This window comes from Onychostoma macrolepis, chromosome 05 (assembly GCF_012432095.1).
Source record: "Onychostoma macrolepis isolate SWU-2019 chromosome 05, ASM1243209v1, whole genome shotgun sequence".
Classification (NCBI taxonomy): domain Eukaryota; kingdom Metazoa; phylum Chordata; class Actinopteri; order Cypriniformes; family Cyprinidae; genus Onychostoma; species Onychostoma macrolepis.
In genome coordinates this window covers 38,497,408-38,512,214 of record NC_081159.1, presented here as the reverse complement: position 1 = coordinate 38,512,214, position 14,807 = coordinate 38,497,408, and the positions used below count along the sequence as shown (strand labels likewise).

The 14,807-nt window shown below is 36.8% G+C and overlaps 1 protein-coding gene across 1 annotated transcript in view; it reads right to left on the bottom strand.

The window, feature by feature from the left end:
* nos1 (nitric oxide synthase 1 (neuronal)) overlaps window positions 1-14,510 on the bottom strand; it is a 68,129-nt gene extending 53,619 nt beyond the window's left edge. The window contains exons 1-3 of the mRNA XM_058776322.1: window positions 14,368-14,510; window positions 11,600-12,328; window positions 7,137-7,263 (exon numbers count right to left, since the gene is read on the bottom strand). Coding sequence (XP_058632305.1) covers window positions 7,137-7,263; window positions 11,600-12,306 — 834 coding nt within the window. The 5' untranslated portion in view covers window positions 12,307-12,328; window positions 14,368-14,510. The remainder of the gene's footprint in view (window positions 1-7,136; window positions 7,264-11,599; window positions 12,329-14,367) is intronic.
* Window positions 14,511-14,807: the final 297 nt, after the last annotated feature.

Sequence of the window (14,807 nt, the reverse complement as noted above, 5' to 3'; positions counted from 1 at the left end):
AGTGTACACTGTGACAGGAAGGCAGTGCGAAAGAAAAGGTGTAAAATTGAAAAAGCAAACTTCAACTGAAAGGGTTTTGTAAGGATTCTGTGTACATGACAGTGTAGCCCCGGGCAACAACTGACACATACACACACCCAACCACGTGTGTGAACGGGGTGGAATAATCGGCAACATCATCGACACTTCGAGACCACTTACCCACACCAAAGAGCTTCAGAAACAAGCACTCGATACACTCACGCAACATTCACAACCCACCAGAACCCACCTTCGCTGCTGCACCTCTTTATTCAACTTAGTGCTCGACAATGGGCACTGCGGGGGAAACTGCTTTGTCTACGCCTCATCCTTCTCACCACAGCTGTATTAACACAAGCTTTATTATGTAAAAGAGTAACACGAGCTGATTTGACAAACTCATTTTCACAAGCTGCTAATAAATAAAACATTCCGGAATGACTAATAAGCTGAAAAGATTGTCTCTATGGATGTCATGGAAATTGTCTGCATAAATACCTAATACTGGCTTTATTTACTTAATATGGCTAGACGGTTGATAGAACTTTGCTTAGGTGGGTTTTTTTTTTTTTTTTTTAACAGTCATCAGGGAGTTCCTATGGTGTTGAAGTGGAATTACTATGGTTGCTAAATCTATAGATGTTAATCAGATTAGATGCCATATTGCATTTAACACAGATGAAAACGAGGCTGTGAGAGATAAACCAAAGACTGGATAAACTTAGTCTTACACTAAAACGCACTGTTTAAAGATCATAGATCATGTCAGTTTGACAACCCACAACTTTCAAAACTGTTTTATGGAAAATTTTATGGAAAATACCACGAAACTGCCTCATTTTCAATTCTGTCAAAAAATTAAATATGGCGCTATACCCTGGTCTAATGGTTTGAGAATATCAATTTCTTGCTTTTAATCTATGCTCATTTTGATGAACCAATTGATTCTATAATCCATCTTTTGGGCTAGTCTATGCTATTTTCAGTTAATGCTTGAACAGAAATTTACCAAACATTATTTGTTGCTCACCTCTCGTCCAATAAATCACACTTTGTGCTTTGTTACTTTTTCTCCTACTAAATCACATCTACTACTAAAATGCATTTCCTAAAATACATTCAAAATGTTTGCATCACCTATCATGAATTTTTAGAATATATTTAGATATTCATTTATATATTAATATTTACAATGTGAGCATGAGTTGTGATCACAATATAGCATTTCTTTATACTACATATTGGCTATTTTTAAAAAGCATAATAACAACAACGACAAGAATAAGAATAATGAGACAAATTTATATTTTGTAATGTAATTTAAGTCACTTTGGATGGAAGCATCTGTCAAATGCAACTTCAGCAAGTAAATTACTGTTTAGATGATCAAGTGTCATGCATCTGCTCGAAAATGCCGCCTCTGACGTGGTAAATAATAACAGAAGGTTTTTTATGGGTGCTGTGCAGTGATATACACAATACTGTAGCTAATGATGAATATGCATTTAGCATCATAACAATTATTAAATAATATATTTTTGAACTAGTGGAATGCTGTTTGTGGAAATCTGTTCTATAATTGAACTTATGAGGGCATGAGATTAATAAAAATATAGATGGTTAAATATTATTGCTTGTTTTTCATGCAGAGCTTCAAAGACAGCAACATCATTGTTTAATGATTAGCAGCTCATCTGTCCGACTGCTTTGCACCACTTCCACTGGCTGAGCGAGCCTTATTAGAGCTTAAATTATGCAGGGCGCTGCTGTTAGCCTTGGAAAACTCAGCACATTTCTCAAAAACCTCAACCCCATCAGGCACACTGAAAGGTTATTATCATCTCAAACATTTCAAATCATCACACCTGCGTTGCTTTAGCGGGTTTGCAATCAATGAAACATGCATTCGGTCTCTTGTTAGCAAGGTTAGCTTTCCAAAGTACAGACACTTCTTAAAAAAAACAAGCTGTTCCATTTGCAGCTCAACATAGACATGTAAAACAAGTTTAAAATTGTCTAAAGCAAGCTTATAAGAACTTATCATCATCTCAGCAGCAGGAATACTTTGTGTATCTTACAGCATGTTGAGAATGTGCTGTACCAAATAATGTACCAAAGTGTGTCAGTGAGAATATGCTAAAAGTGCAAAATTATAGAGTAGCCAAGGTTTCAAACTGTCAGACTGAAGTGAAGATTTGAAGGTGCGAGAGAATGTGTTATTTCCCCTTAGCCTTTGCAGATAATGTCATATCTGGCTGGCCATTTAAGGTCAATGTGATTGAAATAACACTTACACATTTAAATGTATACAGCGTCGAAATTCATCTGTCCTAAATTATATGCAAGATTAGATTTAGTGTATCATAGTATGTTTTTTTAAAAAGCATGCTGAAAGTGCCTGGGTGGTACACAATGTCTAAACAGTAAGATTTTTGGTAGTGTGTATCCATGCATGTTTTGCCCACCCACTTTTCAGCAACAAAGTATTTTTCCATTCATTTTTCGTATAGGGATTTTTAAAAAGTCTTTGTTTAAAGCGTTAAAAGCCATGAACCAAGCCAACTGACTAAGAGGTGAAATCTAGGGTGACCACATATCCTGTTTTTCCCTGAGATGTCCTGGCCAGGATTTCTAAATTGCCAAATATGATTGGGTTTTGGCTTTATTCTCCTATTGTTTTCACTCTTGACTGAAAAGTATTTTGACCATTTGAGACCTGCTGAGCCCATTTCCACCACGGAATAAAACATTAAAAATGTAACCGTGATGTTTTATCTCACAGTCCTGATTTTTTTCTCAGAATTGCGACATACTGTATAAACACAGAACTGTCAGATATTAATTCAGATTTCTGACTTTTTCTTGTAATTCCAAGCTTACATCTAACAATTCTGCCTTTTTTCTTGAGTTTAAAACTAATAAAAGTTTATATCTCACCATTCTGACTTTTCTTCTCAGAATTGTGAGTTCATATCTCACAATTCTGACATTTTTGAGAAAAAAGTAAAATGTTAAAATGTCACAATTACGGAATATTTTGTGGTGGAAACGGTCTTCAATATAAATCATACAAACTGTGAACAATATCGCTGGTGCACATCTAAGGACTAAAAATATCTATAATGCACAATTTATGTAAATTTTGATGTAAATCTTGACATTTCGTTGATCACAAATGTTACACTAGGTAACCCGCCCACAACTATATTATACATTAGATGTCGTCTGATTGGCTGTGATTGTGCAGCAGCTTTGAACTTATTGTGGATAGACAAATTAGCTGTTGCTGGAAACTTGTTGCCTGGTTAGGACATGCTGTAAGGGTTCATATATCATCTCAACAGTCATTGAATCTTTCTGTCACACAAATAATGTCAGAGATTGTGCACAACAATAACATATTGCCTTGGTTTAATGTTCTTGTCCTTGTATTTCTCTTGTACTCTCTCACTCTCCCCCTCCTCGTCTTACTCACTGATGATTAATCATCCACCAGACACTGTATTACACTAAGCATAGAGAGAGAAAAACAGAACAACTCCGTCTTGGACCACACAGCTGCATCCATTCATTCCTCTGCTTTTTTGGATCGCCTCCATCCATCCGGTTTCTTTCAGAAGGATAATGCGTCACAAGAGGCCAGATGAGAGAGTCATGTGCTGATGTGAAATGTAAGCACTGCTACCCCCACAACCAGGACTGTAGAAACACATGCTACACCAGCACTGAGCTGGCAGGTACAGAGAAAGCCATGTGACAGGCACTAGAGAGGCTTTCATAGTGACAAGGCTACTTGCAAGTAAGCCCTACTTGAAATATTAAACTTGCAATTAATTTTGAACATGCAGACTCCACCACTTAAATCTTATTTTGTAGATTATTTCATTCGTAGGTGTGCTTTGTATTTTATTATTATTACTTTTAATATAAGGTTAGAGTTTGAAAACCACTCAACTAAAGTTTCTTTGTTGAATTATGTGATCCTTTTCTCATATTTTCTATATGGTCCTTTGGAAAGCGTGCTTTAAAGGTGCCATAGAATGCATTGATACAATATTGATACTATATCTATATCTACATAGAAGGTATGTGGCTTAGGTAAGGGCAAAAATTCTCCAGAAATGGTTTTACATGTCTATTTACAACGCTAGGATTTCTCCCTAGAATGAAATGGTCTATTATTACCTTATTTGGAAGGGTCATGAATAATAATGTTGAGCTCTGCTCTGATTGGCTGTTTCACAGTGCGGCTCATTTCAGTAGCTCACAGGAAGGAAACACAGGGAAAAAATATATATTTCAATACTTTCTCGCGCATTTATATCGTTGGGTAATTATACTGTAAATAAAATGCGGGCATCAGGGAGCCGCTATTAATATGCGGGGCATTGAAACTGCTTTCAAATGCACGATCACTTTTTACTTTCACTTCCAATTTCGAGATTCGCGATCACACATACTCTGTTTATGCTATGGAGCGGCATAGCATAAAACTTACCACACATTTTACAAGATCAGATGCTTGTCAGTGGTGCTCAGGATCTGTAAATCATTCGCCATCATCCTCAGTCATCTCTCCTTACTCTGTTTATGTGGTAAGTGAAATCTTATGTACTGTAATGTAACAGGCTACCCCTAGCAAGGAGCTAACCATGTCCCTTTAGTGGCTCGCGTTATTTTATTAGAACGCATTATTTGCTTTCCGTGCCTTTCTGAATACAGACACCAACCCATCCCTGCACTTCACATCCCCTGCACAGCCTGGAACATAACATTTATTTCCATGATCTGCCATTTTCGCTGTTGTCCTCGCTTGTTTCTTCACAATACCTGCAGAACTTCTGATGATTTGGCTGTGCAGTTTTGGCTGGCCTAGAACATGGGCGTGTATATGCAAATGTTGGGGGCGTAACTATTAGTGATCCCGACTGTTACGTCACAGTCGGTGTTATGATTCGCCTATTTTTCAGTTGTCTTTTGCATTATATAAGAAGATTATATAAGAAGGAGGAAACAATGGTGTTTGAGGCTCACGGTATGTCATTTTCATGTACAGAACTGTTATTATTCAACTATGCCAAGGTAAATACAGTTTTCCATTATATGGCACCTTTAAGTTACATTATAGTTTCTTCATATCAGTCAGCTTACTTTTTGGTGTTGTTTGTTGTTGTTTTGTTTTGTTTCTAGGTTGTTAGAATCATGTGTTCTTAACTGGTTTTGCTTCAGGACCCAGATTTTACATGCAGACTATTGTACAAAACTAAACAAAATTGTTCATATAACCAAACATTAAAATTCATTACCATAACCATGAATTGCACAAACAATTTGCTAAATATATGTAAAATCATAGGAGGCTGTACAGAAAATGTTTGTTTTGTTATTATTCAACAGCAGAAATGTAATTTACTTTGAATTTCTGTGATAAGTTCATGTCTATTCAAAAGTTTGAGGTTTGTAAGATGTTTTTGAAAAAAGTCAGTGCTGCATTTATTTAATTAAAATGCTGTAAAATTATATTGTGAAATAGTATTATAATTTAACATTTAAAACTTTCCATTTGAATATATTAAAGGGGTCATATGATGCGATTTCAAGTTTCCCTTTCTCTTTGGAGTGTTACAAGCTGTTTGAAAAGCAACCCGAAGTTGCAAAGACTAAAGTCCCAAAACCAAAGAGATATTCTTTATAAAACTTAAGACTCGGCCACGCCCCCCTAAAACAGCTCATTCAAACACGCCCCCACATGTCTACATCACGGTATGGGGAGCTTTGCAAAACACCGCCCAAATGTATATGCAATGAAAGAAGGTGGAACTATTATTCTCGCTGTAGTATTGTTGTGGCGCCATGTCGTGGACACGCTGTGTTTCGTTGTGAAAGTGAAAGTACTTTGTTTGGGCTTCCAAAAGAGGACACAACTAGAAATCAGTGGTTAAGTTTTATTTACAACATTGTTCAACGCAAATATTCGAGTATGCAGCGGATTTTACGGAGGACTATTTCCTGAAGCTGGAAGAGTAACCTACAATGCTGGTTTGCACAAAGGCTGTTTCAATAAAGTGGGGCAATTCCAACTTTGCAAGGACAGTCTGCCGCTTCTGACTCACAGCCTGTAAGTACATTTTGTTATTTAAAGAATTTGCCACTGATGATTCAAGCGTGTTTTGAGCTGTGTAGTGTAGCGCTTGTTGTTTGTCGTTCTCCGATCACAAATGCAGACATAGTACTGTTTACGCACGATGCAACACGACGTGTAAAAAGACAGTATAAGTCATTATAATCAGTAATTATTTCCCCACTGGATGCAACAAATGCCTCGTTTGTAATGGGTTTGTTTTGTGTCACAATACGGTAAGGGGCATAACATTTTCATCTCACGCTTGAGGTATTCAGCCAATCACAACGCACTGGACAGCTGGTCAATCAGAGCACGCCTCGCTTCTCAGAACGATAGCCTCATAGAGGAGCAACAATAATGTACAGTATGTGGAAAATAATGTGTTTTTTTAACCTTAAACCGCATAAACACATTGCATTACACCAAATACATAAAATAATGTTCTTTTTAGCAACGTCATACCCCTTTAAAATGGAATTGTAAAGCTTAATTTTCAGCATCATTACTCCAGTCTTCAGTGTCACATGATCCTTCAGAAATCTTTCTAACATGCTGAAAGCATAATTTTTTTATTATTATTAACGTTGAAAACAGTTCGAGTTTTTGGTTTTCTATTTCGGTTTTCATTTCGATTTTCATATAAACACCAATACATTTAGTTGTATTTTATTAGTAGTAGTTAGCATAGTTTTACCCTGCTTTTCATGATCCATGAGAACCACTGCTTTAAAACCCGAGTACAATTTACACTTCAGTACAGTTCTTCTAAAGAAATAGAAAATAAAAAGTTTGTGGAACTATGCCCTCTAATTCTTTTTAAGAGTAGGGCATTGAATATCTGCCAGCTGTCAAGCAGATCAGGCCATATTAACAGTAAAGAACAGCTTCAATATTTCTGTACTTGCACCTTTAAAAAAGAAATAATGCTAGATTACTGACTCACTCACAGTCCTTCAAAGCCACACGTAAAGCCATTTAGACTGTATTTTACCTTGTCGCTTTCTGAGTAAGGGTTGTTAAGCACCGTAGGCATGTTGTCCTTTCTCCAGAGGTCATCAAACACTCTGTCGTTATCTGACGCCAGCTGGGCGTTCTGTCCATTTCCCACACCAAGGTCTCTGAAAGTCACAAACAGCTCAAACATCAGCCAGAAGAAAACAGGTCTAGAAAACATTCAATTATATTATTTGTTGTCTACTGTATGTTTATTACTTTGCACACTTTTACGTTTATGTTATAAACGGAATTAGTCCAAAAAATAAAATAAAATCTGTCATAATTAACATGCCTCAGATTCTGTCTGTAAAGCTTAACTTCAATTTCTGTAAAACATTAATATCTCAAGGCTACCAATGTGCACTACGTCTTTTAAATAAAATAGTAAATAACCTCAATTCCATTCATTCTCAAGTTATTCCATAATCAGATTTCACTAGTGCCCAGATACTCAAAATATAAACTATGCTTTCCAAAGTATAATGGGTTACACTTTACTTGAAGGGGTGTGCATAAGACTGACATGACAGCTGTCATTAAGTGTCATTCGCTCAGTTAATGCAAAGATGACATTGTTTGAGATGTCTTTGTTATGGGCTAGGGTTAGGGGTAAGGGTAGGGTTAGGGTTAGGGTTAGGTCAAACAATGTCATCTTTGCATTAAAAATGACATAACTGAGCGAATGACACTTAATGACAGTTGTCATAAACATGCATGAAAACCTCCTTCATATTCATGACATGTGTCATGTCATGATTATGAAGGTGTCATGTCAGGCTTATGCACAGCCCTTCAAGTAAAGTGTTACCGTATAATGTATAATTAAAAAGTGTAAACAATCACTTACAGAACATTTTTTTACTAGCTGATGTTGATGGGACTCATAGTAACACATTTATCACAAATGTGAGAAGAGTGAGAGAAGCTTGATTTGTTTTGGATGAAACGTTGCCATCTCTGCTCACCAGTCGGATTAATTTTCCAAGCCTAATTATAATTTGTTTAGTTCTTCTAATACAGAAAAGAAATCTGGTGTGTACTTTTTCAAATAATAAAACACTCTGAGGCAATTGCTAATCATTGCTCTGTTTGTTTGAACATCCAGACTTGCCCAACAACAGCAACAAGTAGTCAACCAATGGCATTAGTTTGGGGCGGGATTATCTGTTTAACTGACCAATGGCAAAAAGGAGAGGCGTGTTCTTGAAACCTGTTTGGAATCAGTAAATATTTTTTAACACTTCATGTTTAAGCACACTAAAATGCAGACAGCTGCTGTTTAAGAACTACCAGGACAAAACTAATCAGTTTTCTGTAATGAGGCTTTTACAAAACTGACATTTATTTGATCTTCACAGTATGGAGATGGTAACTCTCATTCAGTTAAACAACATATCAATAAGCTACTATTTTATATTTATTATGACAAAACTATAGTGGTTAGGCTGTAACAAATAATTTAGGAATTAATTAGACCAAGTGGTATTCTGTGAAAACTGGGGTGTAATCACAAAATGACTATATTCATATTCATGTCTATATTTATCCATTCTATTATTAATGTTGCTAGAAGCTTCTCACATGGCCTGATAGTATTTCCTGTTCACTAAAGCGTAATATGAACATTCGACGCAAGAGTAAAAGACTGAATGGAATAAATACATTCTGAACAGATTCACTCACTGACAGCTCACCGAGTAAACACAAGAATCACTTATCAAAAAGAATATGCATTTAGAAAACTGACCTTTCTAAGAAAACCTTGTTTTTGAGGCATGAATATTGTGCAAATATGTCTATATTCTCTGTTGAGTGATTTGTAAATCATATTCCCAAATAAATGAAAAGGGGAGACAGACTGGGGCTAGGTGTCACACAGACTTTAGATAATTATTTCACACTAATGGTGGCGATGTTTAACAGATTTGTTTGTAGTAAAGACTTTTTTCGGCTTTCATAAGACTATAGATTAATCTACATTGAGAAATACTCATTGGAATAAATAGTGTGGCAACTAAACCCATACTCCACCATTAGAAACTAGACTCTATTGTAATATTTTGATCATGCCTAACATCATATTTGCACTGGGAGTATATAAAGAGTTTTCTTTTTAATATAAAAGGTAAAACTGATTCTAAGAACTGGATTTCTTCTGGATTTGATTGTTGTTTACAACATTAAACCAATAATGTTTTTGAGAGAACTCTTCCCTTAGGTTAATAGTGCTCATGTAATTTGCTGTAGTGTTGTCATTACTCATGCACTACCACTTGAAGCTTTTAGAACATGATCTTTCTGGGAACAAGTAATGTTAAGTCATGTTAGTGGACTCATATTTGCTTTTTAAATGCCAGTGGTGATTTCAATCCAAAATGGAGAATGCATTAATAACCTATATTTGCACATATATTAAAACTCCAAACAATGTGATTCAGAGCTTAGTGATATACTGGAATGCCATATATATTGTACCCAAGAGAAAATGATGAGCGGGATGTTAAATTTAATGCTTTCAGTAAGGCGATTACATATAGTTAAATAACTAAATCAGATTCCAATGTGCATATGAACAGACTAATTGAAGCCACAACAGGCACCAGTTAATGAGATCATAAAGGGGAAATGACTAACTTGTGGTCTAATTTCTCGAATGTTAACCTGATTTATAAACTATACATTTTTTTTTTTTTAATTAACAGGAATGACAGAACTATGTCTGACTTAGATGTACAGTGTAATATGTATTTGTAAATACCGCATTCACAATTTTATGGGGTAATTTATTATGTGATATAAAATGCAAAAGGCATGTATTTTGTGGCAAAATATTTGTACACTTTGAATGCATTTTGTAAATAGACAACCAGTTGCATTCCGTCAACAGAAATTTAAAATCAGCACTTTAATTTTGTGCACCAAATTAACTGATTTTATAAAAGTTTTTTTTTCCACTTCATGCATATAAGGGCTTTCTTTGAATGCAAAGAAAACAGATTAAATGCTACTTAACGGTCATGCATTGTGGTAATGTCGTGAACACGTGTCGAAGGCTGACGCGAAAGAGAAGAAATTGTTGAATAAAGTCATTATTTTTGTTTTCTTTGCACAGAAAAAATATTCTCGTAGTTTCATAACATTACGGTTGAACCACTAATGTTACATGGACTATTCCATGACACGATGTCCTTACGACCTTTCTGGGCCTTGAACGTGGTAGCTGCATTGCTGTCTATGCAGGGTCAGAAAGATTGGGACAGCTCAGATTTCATTAAACATATCTTAATTTGTGTTCTGACAGCCCGATCTCACGGCAAATTGTACATATTTTACGAGGTTGCTAATTCGTACAAATTTGTATGACCTCACTAGTACAAATTCATAAAATTTTTGCTAAATCATACCTATTTTACGAGTTGCCAATTCGTATGAATTTGTACGAATGACCTACACCTAACCCCGCCTCTAAACCTACCCATCACTGGGGTTTAGACAAATCGTACAAAATCGTACGAGTGAGATTGAATGAATTTGTACTAGAATTTGAATTAGCCACCTCGTAAAATACGTAAGAATTGGTCGTGAGATAGCATTGGTTCTGAAGATCAATGAAGGTCTTACAGGTTTAGAGCGACATGAGGGTGAGTAATTAATGACAGAATTAAAATTTTTGGGTGAACTATCCTTTTAAACTAGGTGACACTTCAGTGCTATCTTTTAATACAATTTATCATCCGCCCAGGAAAAATCATAAACTTGAATGGTTAAAATTGAAACACCATTTCAGGATGAGATATGTGCTGAAAATGTATTCACTTAGTGTGCATATAAACTTTTATCTTTTGTAGATAATTTAATATCTTAAATTTGATTATTTAAAAAAAATAATAATTATATTAGAGATTGAAAAACTTTGACTTTGGAAATTAATTTGAGTTTGGAAATTAAAGTCCGGTAAATGGAACTAAAAGGTCTATCGCATTTGTAAGTAACATACCACCTAAACCGAAACCCTAGCCTAAAAGCAAGACAAATGTGGGATAAAACGCATTTGCTGAAGCAACTATTCCATGTTAGCTATTTAGCATGACTTGTATTTCACGGGACTCGTACCTGAACACTCCACATTGCAAGTGCTAGCCTGTACCAGGTGAGCTACTGAGCAAGTTTACCACAAAAGAAAAGTCATATAAATGGAGCTGGTTATGTGACGCAGATGTCAAAATGTATTAGTTTATAATGCACTATGGTAAAAGCCTTTTGCGTTCATAACATAATATTGTGGGGAAGAACTGCACAAAAATAACTCTTTATTAATTGATTATTTGTCCTTGCAATCAGAATTTGTGTGAAGTGAATAAACTCTTTTGGTGGTTTACTGCCATTAATGTTTATTTCAGTTGGAAACTGCAGAGAGCTGTATGTATTGGTATGTTTTTGCACTAAGACATCACTCACCTCTCCACCTGCACTTCGACATCCTTCCTCTCTATGACTCTCTGGCCTTCTCCATTGATCTCTTTTTTGCTGTTCTTGATGAGTTTCAGCACTGGCTCGATCTCCTTCAGCAGGTCGTTGTTCTCCTCCACCCCGTTGAGGAGAAGGGCTGAATGGCCTCCTTCTCTGAGCAGAGAGTCCTGGGCCAGCAGCGGAATCAGGGGTTTGCTCTCCCGTGGGTCTTTCCTGGGAGTAGAGGAAGAGGACAGGTTCTCTATGGCCCTGAGCTCTTTGGTCATGTTGGGGCTGAGAGGCGAACATCGTTCACACGGCCTGCTCTGAGCGGGCATAACGGGCCTGGTGACGCGAATCGTTTTGGGTTTCCCGTCACTGCTCAGCGTGGTCTCCAGGTGAGTGGTGAAGCCCTCGGGTCCGCGGAGGATGAGGACTGCGTGGCTCTCGGGCGACACATTCTTCAGGGTCTCGAGCGCACGTTCGTAGCTCAGGTCCACCAAAGGCTTGTTGTTCACGGCCAGGACGATGTCACCGACTTGGACCAGCCCACATTCCTCCGCCGCCCCACCCCGGATGAGGTCAGAGACGATGACGGGCGGCTTGCACACACGTTGTTTGACCAGAAAGCCCAGCCCACCGATCTTTCTTTTGAAGAGGCGCACTGAGATGATGTTGGGCTGCAGCTGACACACGCTAGGCTCAGATTCCTGCATTGTGTCTTGCTGTGCGTCAGATCTGCAATTGAGTTAAATGTGACAAAGGAGAGCGACATGTCAGATGTGTCAACCACGGCAGGCGAAGACATGAAGAAATGCAAGACAATACAGACTAGCAAGATTCACTTTTTCGTTCTACTAATGGCATCCTGTGACATTTAAGGAAATATTCAGACCGTTAATTAAGTCTAACTACGTCAGTAGTAAAAATTGGTTTAAAGGGACAGTTTGACCAAAAATAATTGATTCTAAACATGTATGCTGTCATTTTTCCATGGAGCAAACACAAAACAACAGCATAAAAGTAGTCCACATGTCTCATGCTCTATATTCAAAGCTTTAAAGTCTGATTTGTGAATGAACAGTTCTTTTTCAATGAACTGTTGATCTGAATCACAAATCAGACAGAATGCTTTGTTCACAAATCAAACTGATCTGGTTTAAATCACTGACTCACTGGAGGGGAAGATTATCTGAAAGTTCATTAGTCACTATTAAATTTCAGTTTATTTCTCATACAAAACTATCATACAGCTTCATACAGAGCATACTGTGAGATTCTTCCAAATTCTTTTGTTGTGTTCCACAGAAACATAACAACAGCATACAGGTTTGAAACGACATGAGTGTGAGTAAATAATGACAGAATTTTCTTTTTTGTATGAATCATTGCTTGACTTTGAATGCAAGACGTTATTTGTAAGAAAGAGTCATTCAGTTGAAACCTTCACAATATTTTTCGTTAATAATTTCAATGATTGGGTGGTGACTCATATCACAGTGTACAAGCTGTGAACGTAGATTTCAATTCACTCTTTCCTTTCTGTTGACAAGCCAGTAGCATTTCCTCCATGTGCATCACGCTCAGTCTCAACTGAACGTTCATGTAAGAAACACTTATAATCTACAGTCCTCCTGCATCTTGCCTTTCTTGGCAGCATGAAACGCATATGGCCTCGTGTGAACAACTATTGTCCAATTCTGTCAAAATGCAACATTACTAATTCCGATTTAGTGTCATGGAGAGAATCATTACAACTGCAGGTACTGTTTTGTAATAAAGAGTAAGCAAAGGCACAGCTAATAACTTTCAATTGCACTGCATGATATTCACAGCATGATCTATTAGTGTCTTGTTTACAATACACTTGCATTCAATAACTGAGTAACTATTTGTGAATGATAAAATAAAAATGCATTTGTTATAAATTACACTGAAAATCACATTGAGAAAATTATGGACTATGCATGTCAAAGCTCTTAAATAGGCACATTACATTCCTCATTCAGTATTGACATTTTGGTGGCAGTGAAAATGTGCTTCAGTGGTGTTATTAATTTAAAATATTATTTCACATGACTAAATCAACATGACCTCATCCATAAAAGCAATTTATCTGTCAGAACAGGTAGAAATAGCTCCTGCTTTTCCAAACAGACATGTATTGGTGAATCTTGTGATATTGTTCTAACAATAGAATGCTTTGCAAAGACATACTGTATGATATAATATATCCCACAACTGAAGTAAGCTTTTTTTATTTTCAGAAACCGATGCTTTGCACACACATTGTGTGGTCATTTTATATTTAATAATGCTAAATTAATTTAATATGAAATTAGTTACATATTAGAATAAAATGATTAGGTAAATCTCATGTAGGCTACAGAAAATAAAAAGGGTGAATACACATTACACAGAGTGCATGCTTCAAACCAGTGTAAGTTGCCTTTTCTTAATGTAGAACGTTTAAAACACGTTGACAATTCTCAAAATTATGCAAAAACTTCACAGACACAAATTCCGATTTCAAAATAAACAAAAACACATCAACTATCTTTATGCAGGAGTTATCAGAAACACTGACCTGCAGCCATGCATGCATGTTCAACAGGACACACCAGTTGCTCCTGAGCATGAGACTGCTATGCAACTCCACATGCCCATTTCACAAAGCCTCATCTTTATATACAGAATGCATTTCCCAAAGCATGTGGAATTAAAGCTTTAATATACTTTTGACAGTAAAAAAAAAAAAAAAAAGCAACGAAACTTACCTCTCCACTTTGAAAAGCTGTAAATATCGCCTCAAACAGTGTGGTTATCCCCTTGCCAATATTCCGACTTTTCTCCTGGTTTCCCACTCAGAAGAAGCGTGGCATGTCTGAGCGAGCCGCTGTATAAACATGCAGCGCGTGAGAAGCTGTGCTCTCCTGCCGCTCCGCTCCGGTACGCGAGCATTTATTCCGAGCGCACTGCTGTCATTCTGTCATCCATCCCTCCCGACGCTCTGCCTCCCTCAATGGGAGGGTTTTACAACCCCGGAGCTCTGGCATCTATGGGAATGAGTGATATTTGCACACTAATATTTGCACATCTTTATATTTAAAAAAGAGTAGAAACGTAGAAACATCTAAAATTAAAGCAGATATGAACATTTCTAGATTTGAAACAAGGGGAACCGGGGAGCATTTTAAAACCACCAGTTTCAGTTTCA